General features: G+C 32.9%; 2 protein-coding genes across 3 annotated transcripts in view; one reads left to right on the top strand and one right to left on the bottom strand.

The window, feature by feature from the left end:
- Positions 1 to 17,739, bottom strand: part of LOC125854789 (zinc finger protein GAI-ASSOCIATED FACTOR 1-like) — a 197,843-nt gene that overhangs the window by 84,141 nt on the left and 95,963 nt on the right. The gene's annotated exons all lie outside the window — the stretch shown is intronic.
- LOC125854797 (lysophospholipid acyltransferase LPEAT1) lies at positions 10,154 to 17,331 on the top strand. 2 transcript variants are annotated; one of them, XM_049534380.1, is made up of 9 exons: positions 10,189 to 10,853; positions 12,243 to 12,362; positions 12,490 to 12,527; positions 12,926 to 12,990; positions 13,924 to 13,992; positions 14,921 to 15,054; positions 15,702 to 15,842; positions 16,415 to 16,478; positions 16,805 to 17,331. In XM_049534380.1, the coding sequence occupies exons 1-9, from the start codon at positions 10,323 to 10,325 to the stop codon at positions 16,822 to 16,824; spliced, it is 1,182 nt and encodes a 393-aa protein (XP_049390337.1). In that variant the 5' UTR covers positions 10,189 to 10,322; the 3' UTR covers positions 16,825 to 17,331. The 2 variants fall into 2 exon arrangements, with proteins under 2 accessions (XP_049390336.1, XP_049390337.1); XM_049534379.1 differs by lacking the exon at positions 16,805 to 17,331 and having other exon boundaries at positions 10,154 to 10,853; positions 16,415 to 16,803.

Raw genomic sequence — 17,739 nt, 5'->3', positions numbered from 1 at the left:
TGTTTAAATAAGTTAAAATAAATAATGTGGTTTAGTTGGTGGATTTAGTTGTTGTATTAAGTCAAAACTAAACTAGTTAAAGTTGTTAAGTTGTTTAAATAAGTTAAAATAAATAATGTGGTTTAGTTGGTGGATTTAGTTGTTGTATTAAGTCAAAACTAAACTAGTTAAAGTTGCTAAGTTGTTTAAATAAGTTAAATTACATAATGTGGTTTTGTTGATGGATTTAGTTGTTAGAATTAAGTCAAAACTAAACTAGTTCAAGTTATAAAGTTGTTAAGTTGTTTAAATAAGTTAAATTAAATAATGTGGTTTTGTTGATGAATTTAGTTGTTTTAATTAAGTCAAAACTAAACTAGTTCAAGTTATAAAGTTGTTAAGTTGTTTAAATAAGTTAAATTAAATAATGTGATTTTGTCAACACTAAACTAGTTTTAGGACTACTACTAGTAAAATTATTATTAAATTTTATTTATAATATAATTGAATATCTATATTTTTGTAGATTCATCATCGTTTGTGGATGTATAATATGCATTATGAAACTGGTGCTGGTTTGAAACCTGAGTTTATTGACGGTGTTAGAAATTTTACTAAACATACAATGAATAATATATATTAATAGTGGATATATTTATGATATGTATATATATTGATGTCAATTTTTATATTTAATCTACAGAATGACTTTCATTAGTATGTCGCTGAGAATCTAGATAGTTCGGTCCAATTAACCCCTGAATTGTCCACCCAGATTTGGAAAGAAAAAGTGGTAGGGGGGACACACAAGAGTAGATGCTATGGTCTAGGCTCTCGAAACGATGTTAGACGACTCCAGTCAGGCTTAGAAAGTATTGGATCGTCACGTCAAGCTGAGACACTTGACGGTGTTCAGATTGCTGCTATGTCGGATCAAATAGCTAAACTTACAACGACACTAGCAGAGTCAGAGCGGAGAAGAGTAGCTGAAAAAGCAAACATGAGTGAAACTGTTTAGCAAATCAAAGAACAAGTGATGAACCTCGCTCGTCGACCTACTACTTCCGCTCCTGATGACATCGACAACGAGAGTGATGATGATGATTATGTAGATCTCACTCCTTAGTTTAGATCTTTGGACATTTATGAACTTTTTGAAATTTTGAAACGAATTTTAAAAGACTTTATAAGTGTTTAATTTATGATTTAGATACTTTTGAATGTTATTTTAAGTTTGTTGTTTTATGTTTTGTTTAGATTGTTTATAATTGTGTGTTTGATTGAGATGAATAGTGTAGAATTGAATTGAATTGCATTTGTAGGTGGGCAGCAGAAACTGCCAGTTTTTGTTGTAAAAAATATTGCAGAAAAAGCGACGGACAACGTGGTTTAGTCCGTCGCTTTTCTAGGGTTAATTTTTTTAAAAACCTATAAAAGTGACGGACAGAGTGGTTTAGTCCGTCGCTTTTCTGGGATTTTCAAAAAGAAAATTTCCAGAAAAGCAACGAACTGCGTCGCCTTTTTGAAATAAAAAAAATTAAAATTAAAATAAAGTGACGGACTCCGTCGTTTCTTTAAAAAAAATTTAAAAAATGCGATGTCGTCCGTCGCTTTTTGAAAAGCGTCGAGCTAAAAAGCGACGGAGGTGACTATGTCGCTTTTCCGTTGATTTTGTCCAAAAAAATGACGAAGTCCGTCGCTTTTGGCCGTCGTTTCTTGACAATTTTTTAGTAGTGTTAAGGACGTTCAAACATAGTTGATAGCACCTACAACATAAAGTCTTCTATATTTGTTCATTTCAATCTAAAAAAAATGTCTTCTAAACCAAAAGTTAGAGTTTTGATTTATTGGTATGACAAAATTATACATGACGGAAATATCGTTTATTATAATTGTCCTCCCAAACACAATGCTAAATATTCAATTAATGTCCGATATCATAAATTTCTTTCATCAATTTATAAAAGAATAGATATAAACAATGTTGTTTATAATTTGATTATAGTCGAAAAATACCCTACTTCATTTTTATCACAAGGACAAGTAAATTTTGGAGAGTGGATTATTTATAATGACGAATCGTTGATCGACTTTTTGAGGGTTCCAAATGACTACATAGATCAAATAAAGTTAACAATACTTGAAATCTATGTTAGGAAGGAGCCTAAGACTAGTCAACAACGTTCTCCTTTATCGGTCGATGTCCATCCCCGATTAGAAAATCGTAATAGCGTTGATGGATTTTCGATAACTCAATCTACTGATTTTCCTAACATGACTCATTATCAAAATATTCTTACCAGTCGATATGAGTTTGATTTGAACGAAACTATCAATGAAAGTGATTGGTAATGCTCAATAATGATATTTCAATTATTATTTGTTGATTTTGTCAATTATTTATTAATTTATATGATTTATTATTATTATTATTATTATTATTATTATTATTATATATTTTGTAGCGGTTTACCTCAGCAAGATAGGAATATTTCTCAAGGTTATACTAGATAATTATTTTGGTCAGTCCTCACACTTTGAAATGACAAAAAATGTTGGGACATCCTCAAAGTTTCATGTCTCGCCTACTTTTGATGCAGATGATTATCGGTATGTCCAACACTTGACTTTTTATTTAAGTAAGTTAATTGCATGAGACAAATATTTATACTTTTTTACATATATATAGGGAAATATCACACAAGATGAGCCCATTAATCCTGTGAATATCGACGATCATGACCTTTCAAATTATGACTCACCTTCACCTAGTGATAGTGATTATTTGCCTAATGCCGAGAAATCAGGAGATAATGTTCCATTTGAGGCATCATCTAGTGATGATTTTTAATGCCCAATCGGTCGCTAAGACCAATGTCCATGAGTTCGTTTCGTAATCATGAAATTTGTTATCTTGATCATCTCCCAGATGGTCCAGATATCTTTGGCGATACACATGATGAATATACATCACAACGTACGTGGCGTGAACCAGAAGATTTCATGAATGCTGCTATTTATATTGAAAAAGTCATGTTATTCAATTCAAAGAAGCAGTTGCAAAGAACAGTTAAGCTTTTACATTTAAAGATAGGAAGGGAGTACTTTGTTATTAAATCGACAAAGAAATCATGGCGACTTGTTTGCAGGTGTGTAGAACAAGGATGTCGATTTAGACTAACTTCTTTTAATGATAAACATACTAACATGTGGAAAGTTGGAAGATACATTAAAGAACATACATGTGATATAGGTACGTGCCGCGATGGACATTTCAACTTGGATGTTGAGATAATTGCTAACGTCCTCCGTGTTGATATAGAAAAAATGTCAAGGTACTATTTTATCCTTAGATGATTTTTCTTTAATAAGAAAATATTCATTTTTTATTTGATAATTAATATTATTTTTACTTTTCAGGTTTCCCATCAAAGACTGTAAAACAGTCGTTCTTAAAACATATGACATTTCGATAAGCAGAAGATAAGCCTATCTTGATCGCAAGTGTGCTTTTGAAAAAATCTATGGTACTTGGGAGGGTTCTTTTGCCGAGTTGCTGAGGTTCATGGAAGCTTTGAAACACTTCAATCCCGGAACAATAGTTGAATGGAAAACAGAGCGGTGTGTCGATATCATTAAAGATGTATTAAACTATGTGTTCTAGAATTTTAAACCATGCATTGATGGGTTTGTGTTTTGTCGTCCTGTTAAATCGATCGACGGAATGTAATCGTGACCTCACCAAAGGTAAGTGGAAGCAATGAGTCTCTGGCCTCCAACGCTCAACCATAGTTGTAACAAGGGCATGGTCATACTGCATCCTTCCCACACAAACTACATCATACAGTCCTGATCTACGTAAGATCTCCTCAACTAGTCCATGAGGTTGATGCAAACGAAATAAATTTCAGGCATCATTCATGCGCATGATATACCGTGAGTTTACGGTATTTCTAATACATTTCACTTACAAGTTGTGTGTGTCTAGGGCCTTTTTATATTGGTTTTTATGTATTCTATCATGTTTTGCAGGAAAGGTGTTCAGGCGCGGAAGTTTAGAGACAGCTGAAGGAAATGCAGAAAAAGGCATCCACTGAGGTCATCTACAGACCGTAGGTCCATTCCCAGTCCGTAGGTGATGACCGTAGACCAACAGGAATGTGTTGAGGACAAATCAGGGAAATCTGACCAAGTGTGGAACCACGGTGCCTATTTACGGTCCGTAGATGGATCTACGGACCGTACTGTTGATCCGTAGGATGAGACTGTGAGGGTTCCAGTACCTGATTTTTGAAGATTCTAAGTATGGAGCTACGAAAGGGATTGACGGACCGTATATCGATCTACGGTCCGTGCTGCTGGTCCGTCGTTTGCTTCAGAGAAGCTGATTTTTGGATGCCGAAATATTTTCTAAGTCCCGAGTGACGGAAGGGACTTACGGACCGTAGATCAATCGACGGTCCGTAAGTCAGTCTCGTGGATCGAAGACGCGTACCTGAACAAAACTTTCCTTAATTTGTTTCCTTTTTTATTTAGGATTTGTTTTCTATAAATAGGACATGTAAACCTCGTTTTTGGGGGTTAGACACTATTATTCTTTTTTTTACTTTGGAACTTTGGAGATTAATTTTGCAACCCTAGCAATTATTGATTTCCGAAGTTCGTTTTGAAGATTTTGGCTTTGCAATTCAAGTTAATTTTCTGGGTTTATTATTCTCTTTACGTAAGTTCATGATTTCTCCATCTACAATTATGAATTGTGTTCTTGCTAATATGAGTAACTAAATCCACAACTAGGGTTGTGGGAACCATGATCGATTAACAAAGTATGAATAGTAAATAAGCAATTCTTGACTAGTATTTTGCATGCATTGATAATTCTTTCGTTTAGAAGTCTTTTTAACGGTGGCCAACGTTAGAACTCGCCTTGTTACTACTTGCCGGACCAAGGAGGTAATTAACAAGAAAAGAATTATCAACATAGATTTAGTGTGATACTATCTAATAGGCTAGTGTCGATTGGTGCGAAGTAATAACTAAGCCAAACATCGATTATGATGTCTAATATGAGGTAAAGGTAAGAGTTAGTAAATTATACACACGTAGCCGGACCAAGGTGCGGGGTGAAATTCTCTAGATGCCGGACCAAGGATTTAGAGATACCTAACTTATCACTTTGCATGTAATACACTAGAAGAGGATTGCTATTACTAGAATTACTGCGTTATGAGATTATGGGGAACACGTATACCCTAGTTATTTCTCTTATCTTGATAACAACCAAAGTTGAGTTTAATTATTGATTACAATATTTCGTATTACTATTTGTTTTACACAAGCACAACCCCCCTTTTTATTATTTGTTTCTGGAAATAATTTGACTAATCGAATATAATTGTCGGTTAAAAGTAAAGTCTAAACCATTTTCCTCGTGGGATCGATCCCAACCTACAAGTTGGGTTCTTTACTTGATAACGATCGCTTATGCTTCTGAAAGGAGGTGTAATTTGAGCGTATCAGTGCACTGTCCTCATAAGGCTACTGAATGATATCTCGCATTTCAATAACAATTCTGATTTATGCTCATGCTGAGAGAGAAGAAGTGTACGATCAATCGGTCCAGGATTCACAACACGCTCCATTATATTCTGTAAGAAAAATTCTATAAATTCGTTTAATATAATTATATCTTGACAAATTAAACCATGAACTATCTTCAAACAAATAATTAAACGAGAACTAAAGAATCTCTAACTTCAGCAAGTCAATTCAATGTGTTATTTGTCGAGTCAACCATAAGAAAATAAAATAGAAAAAAAAAACAAGAGGAACATATACCTAAAGAGAAACAGATGGAACCATCTATTGGAACAATTGAGGGATGACTATATATGTTTGATGAATTTTGTATTCAATTTTGCGGACAAATTTAACCAACTGAATTAACAAGAATATAACCTTTTGTGCAATCTCAATTTATTGTCAATTTTTACAAGGATATGGACGCAGTTTATGTGCATAAAAAAATACTCTACTATTATTTATTTTATGTACTTTGATGGGATCTAAATGGTAGTTTGGGCACATTGCAAAATGGTAAAGTTAATACATGCCAGCAAGAACAAATGAATATGCGTGTCCATCTAGAATAAAAAAAACATGAGACGAAAATATGTAATTCAGCAGTAGCCAAATACTATTTTGCAATACCAATCCAATAGTGTAATTCCTTTTGTTTATTTCGAATTAAAGACTTTTTTTCTAACTCAATATTTAGTAATTGAATGCACATTGTATAAGACTTGCTGAAATTTTGAACAAATTACAACATCATTTTAAAGTAATGAAAATATGAGATGGAAAAAAATATCTAATTTATATAATTTGTAGGGTCGAATTGTTATGTTGTCGGATTGTGCTACTCCAATCTTTCAAGATTTTGATTTTTTAGTGTAGGGCCGCTTCAATTGATGGACTGGGACCACCAATTGTTAATCTTCAAAGAGAAAAAAGTTTGGAAGCCATGAAAGTGAAAAGGTAAAGTAACTTTTTATAAAATGTAAGATTTTCTTCCACTTTATAAAGTGTAAGAAAAAGTTTCACTTTACAAAGTATAAGAAAAAAGTTTCACTTTACAAAGTGTAAGAAAAATTTACACTTTATAAAGTGTAAGAAATAGTTCCATTTTATAAAGTGTAGGAAATAGTCCCGTTATATATTAAAATATACACGTTATGAGACTAACGAAAAATGTTTAGAATATTAGATAAAGTGGAATTTTTTCTTCCACTAGGCCTATTTTAGTTACTTATTAAAATAGTGGCTTATTTTGGTCACTTTTATGTTTTTGTGGCTTATTTAAGTTCCGAACTCCTAAAATTGCTTATGTGATTTGTGAAATGGCCAATTTCTGACATTGATTTAAAGTTGGGTTCAATCATGTCCTTGTCCGCTCTAAATTGATACACATTTATTTTTATAAAAAATGTTTTTTATGCCTAGGCAACAAATCCTAAAATAAATAGTAATACTAGATAATGAACTAATGAATAAAAGTTACTTCATACACGACGATGTTATTAACGATTGCCTTTAATTGATTGTTAATTTATAGGTTAACGACCTCTTAATTTGATTGAGAAGGTTACAAGAATTTTGGGTTTTGTTAAGGAATGTAGAACATTCTTTTTTTACCCTTGCTTCCCACCTTCTTTTGTTTCCTGGATGATTGGAATCCACGATCTTAAGGCTAGAACGAAGTAGGTAGGATAAACAATTAAATTGTGAGCCATCAAGATGCGTCTAATAAGTGATAGGTGAACAAGTTTACCTAATGAAATAAACCTATGTGAGTTGACATATACTTTAAGAAGTCGTTTTGTATGAAGGATAATAATCTCAAGATAAAATCTAGAATTATTTTATTATGCATTTATGAAATAACTTTATCAATCCCATTCAAAACAACAAGATAATTTTACCGCTACAATGAATTGAAAAACCCATTGTTCTAAAACCCATCGAACTTCTTTTAATTTGGCAACTTTTATTAAGATTCCACCCATGAGAGGTTACAACTTACCCATTTTCTGTTCAATAATAGTTGTCTACTATATTATTTTGAGATGTCCAATAATATTTGTCCATTTTATTAAATTAATGGACAATTTTACACTTAGTTCCTAATTTACCCTTATCATTAATAATAATCATTTCTCTAAAATATTTTTCAAGACATTGTATTTATTACTCTCTTAGTACAACAATAGTTGTCCACTATTGACTTGACACACTCCTTAAGAAACCATAAATAGAAGGATAATTTTATTATATCACCCGTTGAATATTATAAATACAATGTCTTGAAAATGTAATAGGAAAATAACTATAATTAATGATAAGAGTAAATTATGAATTAAGTGTAAAATTATCCATTAATTTCATACGTGGACATGTATTGTTGGACATCCCAGAATAGTATAGTGGACAACTAAATATATTCAAAGGGTAATATAATAAACGAAATGCAATAATATACAAGTATTATTAGACGGTGAGAGTAATTGCCAAATTAAATGGGTCAAATATTAGGGGAAGAACTTTAACAAGTGCATGTAAGGGTGGATATTCGATTCTTCAACTCAATTCTGTTGTATTTTTTTTTATCGATTCTTCATTAATGCATGCCAAATCAAAATTATCCCAATTCGACTTAATTGGTTCTAATTCATTCGATTCAATTTTTCTAATTTGACTCTTCGATATGAGATTATATAATGGAATATTTCTCTTTTTTAAAATTAGACTATTTCTTAAAATTCAAAATAGGCTAATTTCTGCACCAAACAGCAACCAACCACTGGCTATGAAAATAGATTACAATGAAAATAAAAATTTCATCAATTATATTTTTAATTGAAAATTATAAACTGTCCATAAGTTAGAAGTTGAAATTGATGCAAAGTGGAGGTGTAATCAGAAAGTTTAAAATGAAATTTTGAGTTCACATAATGAATTTTCTGCTACATAAAGAATCAGATTCTAAAATTGAGAATTGAACTTAAATCAAGGCAAAAATATTTGAAATATATTTGAACTTTGATTAAAATTGTTGTAACAATTTCAAATTTTGGGCAGTAGCTATTACCTTCTTTTTTATTTAATAGTATATTTCAAAGATATATACGTGTACGGCTGAACAACTTACTATTTATAATGATGCAATATTTATGATATACACGTGCGCACCTACCTATATATCTTTTAAAATATACTATTAAATAGTGCATGGATAATAAGTCTTGCCCAAAATTTGAGATTGTTACAGTAATTCTGATTAAAATTCGGATATATATCAAACTATTTTCCTTTAAATCAATATCGAATCGAAAAATCAAAATTAAATTAATTCAATTTGGTTCAACTTTTCAATTTTTTAATAGTTAAAAGTTATGCCCATCCCTACTTTCCGTCCTATTCTCAACTTGCTTTCCACGTGTATAACTTCTTTTTCCTTCTGAAAACTCTTAATATCTAGTCCTCTATTTTCTAGGCCTTTCCATATATCACCCTATTATTTCTTGTATAGTCCAATTATGCGCGATCAATTAATTGAATTACACTTTTACTCTAATCTATAATACTCATCTTCCTTTCTATATAATTTCATTTAACCATTTTAATGTTTAATATTCAAATTAAACTCTAAAAAGTACTAATATGCCCCACTCCCTCTTTTCATCATGATAAATACACTATAATCAAACAATTTAAAATAAATATAACAAAAAATATATTTTCTTAGGAGTACAATAGGACATAAGTATACATGAGCAGAAACAATATTTTTTACTTCAAAGCATGTTCATCTATCTATAGTTGTAATAATTTGAAAGACATAAAATTGAATGTTATTCCCCTTTGAGAAGAGCAGGCCGGGGGAATGAAGATTAAGGGTGTGTTCGGTACGATGAAAGATATTTTCTTAACATGTATTTTTTTTTAAAAAAGTATTACTTATTTTTTCATGTTCGTATGTAAATAATATTATTTAAAAAAAAATTGTATATTACTAGATAAATACTATAATATATAATACTTTCATATAATTTCGAAATATATAGTTTAGAAATCAATAGCATAATTCATATAAAAAATTGAATGAGTTATTTTCGTACTCGTAATTTCATCATTTCTTTTCAGACAAAATAGTATTCTCTCCAATCTTCATTCACTTTTACTTGTTCATTACATTAGAAAAATATATCTTTACTTTTACTAAACACTTTTAACATATCAACACAAAAATATTTTTTTTCCCATAGTTTTATTCAATAAGTACTAATTACCTACTATTATCTAATGAGTACTTAAAGCTAAACATCAATTAGTTTGAAAATCATGTTACTTTACTAATATCAATCACTATTTATTAAAAGAGACGTACAAAGTCTACAGAGAACAAGAAAAATAAACGAAGGGTATTTAACTAGTTTTATTTATTTATTTAGAATTAGAATATGATAGAGTGTGTCCGAAACATCACAACATAAAAAAGAAAAGAAAAAAAAAGAGGTATGTAAATGCAATACTATAAAGTTGTGGGACATGATTATAGTTACAAGAAAAGAAGTGATGAGAAAATGCTATTAATTTAAACTTTTAATACTTTATTGAATTTGCTTCTTCTTTATTTTTTTCTCTACAGAAAATATTATAGAGTTACCCAGATCTACGAACAAATTGCTTTTTCTGCAAAAAAACATTAACAACAATGGCTATCCAATAGAGAAGAATAAGAAGATAGCATCCCGTTGAGAATCAATCACCGGGCACCGGAAAAAATGGAGTCCGAGCTCCAGAAATTACCACAACTCGAAACAACCCGACCATCACAACCCGAATCCATTGATGAAGGATCCACCAAAGATGATCGTCCTCTTTTGAAACCCGACCCGACTAACCCTCAACTCCAAGTTCAATCGCAGTCATCTAGCCCTAGTATTGAGGAATTAGAGAAGAAGTACGCGCCATACGTGAGGCATGATGTGTACGGGATAATGGGTCGGGGCGAACTGCCATGGACAGAAAAGGTGCTTTTGGGTATTGCATTGGTGACGCTTGTTCCGATGAGAGTTATTGGGGCAACGACCGTTTTGGTGGTGTATTATTTGATTTGTAAGATTTGTACAGCGTTTTGGGCTCCGAATCGTGAGGATGAGCAGGAGGATTATGCACATACGGGTGGGTGGAGAAGGACTGTCATGATGCAGAGTGGGATGTTTCTTTCAAGAGTTATACTTTTCGTTTTTGGATTCTATTGGATACATGAAACTTATCAGCCTATTAATCTCAATGGCAACTCAAATAATGAGGTATATTTAATTTTTGATGTTTAGCTTTGAGGCGTAATTTTCGAAGTAGTTTGTCTTGCCTTTTATGTTTATTTACTCATTTATCTTCATGTATTGGATGAGGGAAGGCCAGGAGCTTACTTGGTACTCCCTATTTTTCAATTTATTTGTCTGGTTTTGATTTGCACACAGAATGTACCAAATTGTACTTTAATCTCGTAGGCTTAAACATGCACGGAAAATTGGAATTAAAGAGTTAAAAAGATTATAGAGAAAGGAAAGTAAGACAAATAAATTGAAACATAAGAGAACTTTTTAAAAATTATTATTACTGCTTAGGTGCTGTTTTTTCTTCCTCTAGTGAGTGTTGACCAAAAAAGGGGGGTGAAAGGTTTCCTAATGGAATGGATGTTGATCCACAAAGGCGACCCCACTAGTTTAAGGTTGGTATGTACTGATTTAGTTGTAGTTATTGAATGTTGATTTTTCTAATTCAATCTTGAGGTACATCACTTAAGTTGGGCATGCATAAGTAGAAACTTGCTCCTCCTAAAGTTTTTTTTTTTTTTTTGGGGGGGGGGGGGGGGNGGGGGCGGGGGGACAAACCTAAAAGTTTTGGTATTTATTTTGGTTGCCGAGATATTTGGGATGGATGTGTATATTGAGGGGAGGGAGGGTTGCATAGTGTTGGCCATTGGGTACGTGCTGCAGAAGAATTACTAGGGCACCTCTATATTACCATTATGCAATTGGATGCAATTGAATAGCAAGTAGAAAAAAATAAGAAGTCATAAACAATTGGTCATTGGATGATCTTACCCTTACTTTTGGGTTGAGTGAAATTGTTGAACCAGTTAAACGAGTACCTAGCAATTTTACATGATTAAGTGCCTTTACTGGTTCATAAAGTAATGCTGCGCTGTACCCTTATTTTCTGCTTATTCACACTAATATATGGATGATTAGTAGATAAACTTGGTTCATCTGATCTGTAGATTTGTAAACGCATATTCTTCTTAGTTTTTCTTTTAACCAACTACAGTTGGACTGGTTAAAGAAGGAACTTCTAGCAATTTTACATGAACTTACTCTGGTTCATAAATCATAATTAAACAATGTTATAACCTAATCTTATGCTTATACACACGTACCTATAGAAGTTTTGTTCTATTGATCTGTATTGTCGATCAACTCGAGGTCAGCCTCTCTACCCCACCAAGGGTAAGGTTAAAGTCCGCGTAGATCCTACCCTCCCCAAATCCCACTTATGGGATTACACTGGTTATGTTGTTGGTTCATTTGATCTGTGGTTTTGTGAACAAATTTTCTTCTTAAATTGTTGTTTAACTAATATTCCTGGTTTTCACCTGCTTTGACCTGTGACGTGATACATTTTTTTCTCTTTGTCAGGATGGATCAAAACAGCAGGCTGAAGAACTTGAAAGACCAGGGGCAATTGTGTCAAACCACATTTCGTACCTGGATATATTGTATCACAAGTCTCGCTCATTTCCTAGCTTTGTTGCTAAGGTCTGTGACTTCTTTTACAATCTTGGTAAAATGAGATTTAGACAACTATTTTTTGTTCGATGGAGCCACTTTGGGCACACTTTGCTTAATCTCCTGACCTTGCTTCTTTTTGTTTTTATTGCTGAAGAGATCAGTGGCTAAGCTTCCTCTGGTTGGTCTAATCAGGTTAGTTATAGTATTTATTAATATATGGAATGTATTTATTAGTGGTTATTACATATTCCTTTATCTGCTAGTATCAAATTGTTGAAAGAAAGAGAAACATTAAAGAAGATATAGAGAGAATGTTTGAAGTCAAATGTCTTACATCTAAGACTTTTTTATTCATACCATTCAACGTACCTAGATACATCTACTAGATGTGGAGTACTTTTATACACTATCTACCATAGTACATCTAAGTATAATTTTTATTCACTTTCCCTCTCGAACAATACGTGAATCTGATATATTGAACTTTTCACATATGCTCACATGACATACATATGCTTGGTCTGCAAGAGTTGATGGATCATCACAAACTCCATACAATTGCTAGTGATTGTTGATTTTTTTTTTTTCAGCAAGTGCCTTGGCTGTGTGTATGTCCAGAGGGAATCTAAATCACCTGATTTTAAAGGTGTCTCAGGTAATAAAGATATTGCACTAGATTTGGTACAATAATATAGCTCGTTTGTTTGAGGATATAAGAGAAAGTAATCTTGTATAGAACTCTGCATTATTGATTTGTTTAAGTCACACTATGAATGCAGAAATTTAGAATGATAATTTAGTTTCGCTTTACATCAAGCAAGGTTTTGCAACCTTCATGTCTTAGAAGATGGAGGAAGGATAACTTTTTTACACCTTCTATTATATGTATGACACTTGCGTATTTCTTGATGTTTGACAACGTGTTAGTAATGACACAATTTTTACTTGGTTTTGAGGATTCAAATTGGTGACTTTTTACATTTTAACTGATATTTATTTCATTAAACTACCTATTAAACCATTTAGTTAATTCCTTTATGAACTTCTAAACCATTGGCTTAATTCCATCACTCCTTATATAGTATACAAGTTAAAATAATAGTATCTTAAACTTCAGGCTTAGTGAAAAGAAGTTAGATAAAATGGGATAGAGGGAGTCTTTTCCAATCAAGGCGGTTGAATTTCTTTTACAAAACTATTTTGGAGTCATGGAAATGTTTATTGCTATATAGATTTGGTGTGTCCGGAAACCTCAAGGTAAAATCTTCTGCACCATGACACTTCCTTAGATGTAGTAGAACCCTCTTCTTAATGGTATTTAACTTCAGTGTTAGGATTTACACATAGGTGACTAAAAGCAGTAAGGATTTGATCTTCAGTGTCTTTTCTATAGTGGTAGTAAGCAAGCTGAATAGGGCAAAAATATAGCCTTTTCTCTTGTATTGGAATGTACAGTAGGATATTCTTTGATCATATATTTTTTACCTCTTTCCAGCTTTCCCCTTGTCCTTTACCCTCTCCTCCTTTTCATATGGAATGCAGCTTTAATTTTTGCCACATCCTTGGGATTAAACTTATACAATTGCAGGTGTTGTAAATGAAAGGATTCGTGAAGCTCACCAGAACAAATCTGCACCAATCATGCTGCTTTTTCCAGGTCAATGTTGCTTTTAGTGCACCAACCAACTGACTTGTGTCTCACATTTTACTGCACATTTCTTCTACCAATATTTTTCTGCTTAACACTGATCAGTTAATAGATGAGTGATGGTAAATATGGGTTCTTTTGCACAGTGAAAGAGAGGTAGATAGAGAGGGATATCACATCTTTGGCATTTATTTAATGTTATGAGTATACCTAAAATTTTTCTAGCTGTTTTTTCTTCACCAGACTTTATATTCTTTTCCTCATGGACATGATCTTCTTCCACTAATTTTTTTTGGTAAAAGCTTTTACTAATTTGAATGATGTGAAGTTGTTCATTGAGTTGATAGATCAAGAATCTATTAGACTTATTTAATGAATTCAAACATTCTTTAGTCAAATTATTTTTTGATCTTCTATTATATCTAAACCTTGGGTATAGTTGTAATATGAGACTTCTTTAATACACTTAAAAGTTTCTACCTGTATAGACTTGATCTGTGATTGACGTCCAGCATTTCAAGTACTCTGTGTCAAAAACTTGATTTTGGAGGGTTTTTTTTTTTGCTTCAAAGAATGAAATGAATCAGCATTCATAACATTATGATTCGGTGTACATTTGAAAGAGAAGCTGAAGGATATTTTGGGGTTGTAAAAATGTTAAGGGATAATAAAGTAAAACACTTGGTCAAACTTAAAGAGCTTTTATAATGAAGAGCCATAAGTTAGAGGTGTTTATATAATAGTATATTTTGGTTTGTTTTAGCTTAAAAGCACTTGGCTTAAAGACCAAACACCAAAATAAGCCAAAAAGTGGTTAAAAGCTAGTTTGATGACCAACTTTTAAGCTAGAGCTTTTAATTTATTTCTTAGATTCTCTTGCAAAAATCGACTTCTGATGGTTTACAACAGTTTTGATCTGTTATCTTTTTCCTTGTAGAGGGCACAACCACAAATGGTGATTTTCTCCTTCCATTCAAGAGTGGCGCATTTCTCTCAGGAGCTCCAGTGCAACCTGTGATACTAAGATATCCATACCAGAGATTAAGTCCTGCATGGGACTCTATATCGGGGGTAAGTATTTGGTGATTTGAAACGTGCTTTGTCATTTTAGGACACTCTGCCACATGGTAGTACTCCATCTTCAGTGAATGATTCAGTTTCATAATAATGTGATTTGTTACAGATACAGGCTAATATTCATGCTCCCTCCTAACACCAATGATTGTCTTTTTTGTTCATCTTAAAACATGTTATGTTGCTTGTTTTGGTTTTAAGAATTATCATTTTCTTGCATTCAGCCATGTATTAATTGTTTTCCTGCTTTTGTGCAAATGAATACTGCATTATAATTTTCCTGTTCTGACAGTTAGTGCAACAGAATACAGATACGGATTATAGAATTGTACTACTTTGTCGGGATCTTGGTTTCTTGACCACAAAATAGACAAATGATAGATTTCTTAGATGAACTTTGTGGCACCAAGTTAGTCGTTACAGCAAGGAAAATTAAGTATCCAATACCTGAATATTTGTTCTCATATATGAATATACCGCTGATTGCACAAAAGTTCTTGTTGGGATATGCATCTAATTATATGGTCGATTGGTTACATTTATAATAATTGTTCATAGTCATCAGTGTTATACTACTAAATAAAGTCATGAATTATATGAGACTGGTTCTTATTCCTAGGATGAAAATGCAATTCCTTTTGCAGGCTCGGCATGTGATTCTCCTTCTCTGTCAATTTGTAAATTATATGGAGGCAACCTGGTTACCTGTTTACTACCCTTCTCAGCAAGAAAAGGATGACCCTAGACTTTATGCTGAGAATGTTCGGAGGTTGATGGCTCATGAGGTATGTTTTGCATGCAGTTTTACCTTAATGACAAGCTCAATCTTCATATTCGAAGAGTAGGAACATAAAGTAAATCTGGAGACCTGTTAGAAATATGATTTGCTAGTTTTATGCCCCTCTTCCCCACTACAATTAGAGGAACATACTTCATAGTTCATTGACCATTTTGTAAGAATGAAATTTCATTCAATGCATCCTGCTCATAAGATGTGGTTTTGTAGAAAGCGGATATATTTCTCTGCAATCTGGAGATGGCAAGCTATGTCCCCTATTGAGTTTATGTTGAAATTGTCTTTAGAAATGTTGTTTAGAAAATAGGAGTCCTTCACAATTTGGAGAGTCTCCCATTATTCCTGTGCTCTTATGTTTGTATTCCTTGAAAGTAAGAGCTAAGTATCATGATCTCTGCACTGCAAACAACAGATGCTTATCTTTATAAAGTAGTATTCTTTTCACCTCCTCTTGTGTTCTCCCTAGGCATGTAAAGTAAATAAGTGAATTTATTACAGGGTAATTTCAATCCTCTGTATACTTGTGTGCGGATTGATGATCTCATTCCTCTGGTCTTGCAGGGTAATTTGTTACTTTCAGATATTGGTTTGGCAGAGAAGCGAGTATATCATGCTGCTCTCAATGGTAATAATAGCATGCCTACTGTTTTCCATCAGAAAGACGATTGATAATTTCATCGCCTGGGCACTGAAAAGATATCTAATCCAAGTGTGATGCTAGTTGTGTTGTTTCTGAATATAATGACAGTGCGGTTGTCCTCTATTGTCTAAAATAATAAAATTTGGGTGTTCTGTCTTTGTTGATATCCTGGGTGGACATTTGTTGTTCAGATTTCCAGTTTGAGAGGTTGTATGTGTTGTATATCATGTGTTACATGACAATTAGGCAATGTTTTAACAAACATCTTTGGACATTTGTTTATCTGAAGAATCTCTTTGGTGTTCCTGCAGGTTTGTTTTGTCAACAGTAATTCGGGTTCGCCATCTGTATATTCATTCTGTGATTCTATTATTTGCAAAAGTTATATGAAGATAGCTTATCCAGATGAAGCATTCTTTGTGTCTATATCAATGAAAATGGACCTATGGACAACATTCTTTGGCCACAGCCAGTGGTTACATGCTCAAATATCTCTGTTTCCTATTCATTTTACCTTCCGTTTTGACAGACCCAAAAAGGTGAATTCAGTGTAGCAGCTAGTGCTGCTGGCTGGGTTGAATGTAACTCCCAAGATTAGGTTAGTGTCTTCCCTCTCTCCGGTATGTGAATAGACTCCCCACTAATTTTCCTTGACGATTGCTCCTGAGCTAAGACAGAGAAGTCGCTTCTTCACCTGCTTTTTGGTTATCAGGAGTACTAAAGGTTCTTGTTCATTTTTTTTGTTTTTGGCTAAATGTATTCAAAGATCAGAAATCAAGTATGTTGGAGGCACATCAACACTATCTCAAATATCATTTCTCACATCTTGAAGTGTTTATTTCTCTGTGTCTCTTTTCTGTATGCCTTATATGCTACTGAAGATTGTCACTGGAGGGAGACGCGGTTGTTGGGTGGGTGTTGTGCGGATGCAATGCCATCGATATAATTTGTATGCTGTTGAAGATTGTCATTCAAAAGAGAGAGGACAGAGATGCCATTGATGTTATCATCGTGTTCTGTAAATTTGGTCCAGTAATTCTTAGCATCACATCTTTATTACGTTTCTCCCTATGATGAACTAATTTGATCAATATATTATGCCAAAGTTCATAACACAAAAAAGTGAGCTTATGTGGGTAAGGTGTGCAAAAGTAACAAGCTATTTATAGTGCCATATTTCACCAAGGTAACTAGAAAATATTACACGATAATGTAAGCTTTATCTTTCTCCGCGAAAAAAATGAGC

This window comes from Solanum stenotomum, chromosome 2 (assembly GCF_019186545.1).
Source record: "Solanum stenotomum isolate F172 chromosome 2, ASM1918654v1, whole genome shotgun sequence".
Taxonomy (NCBI): Eukaryota; Viridiplantae; Streptophyta; class Magnoliopsida; order Solanales; family Solanaceae; genus Solanum; species Solanum stenotomum.
This window is presented reverse-complemented; position numbering and strand designations above follow the sequence as displayed.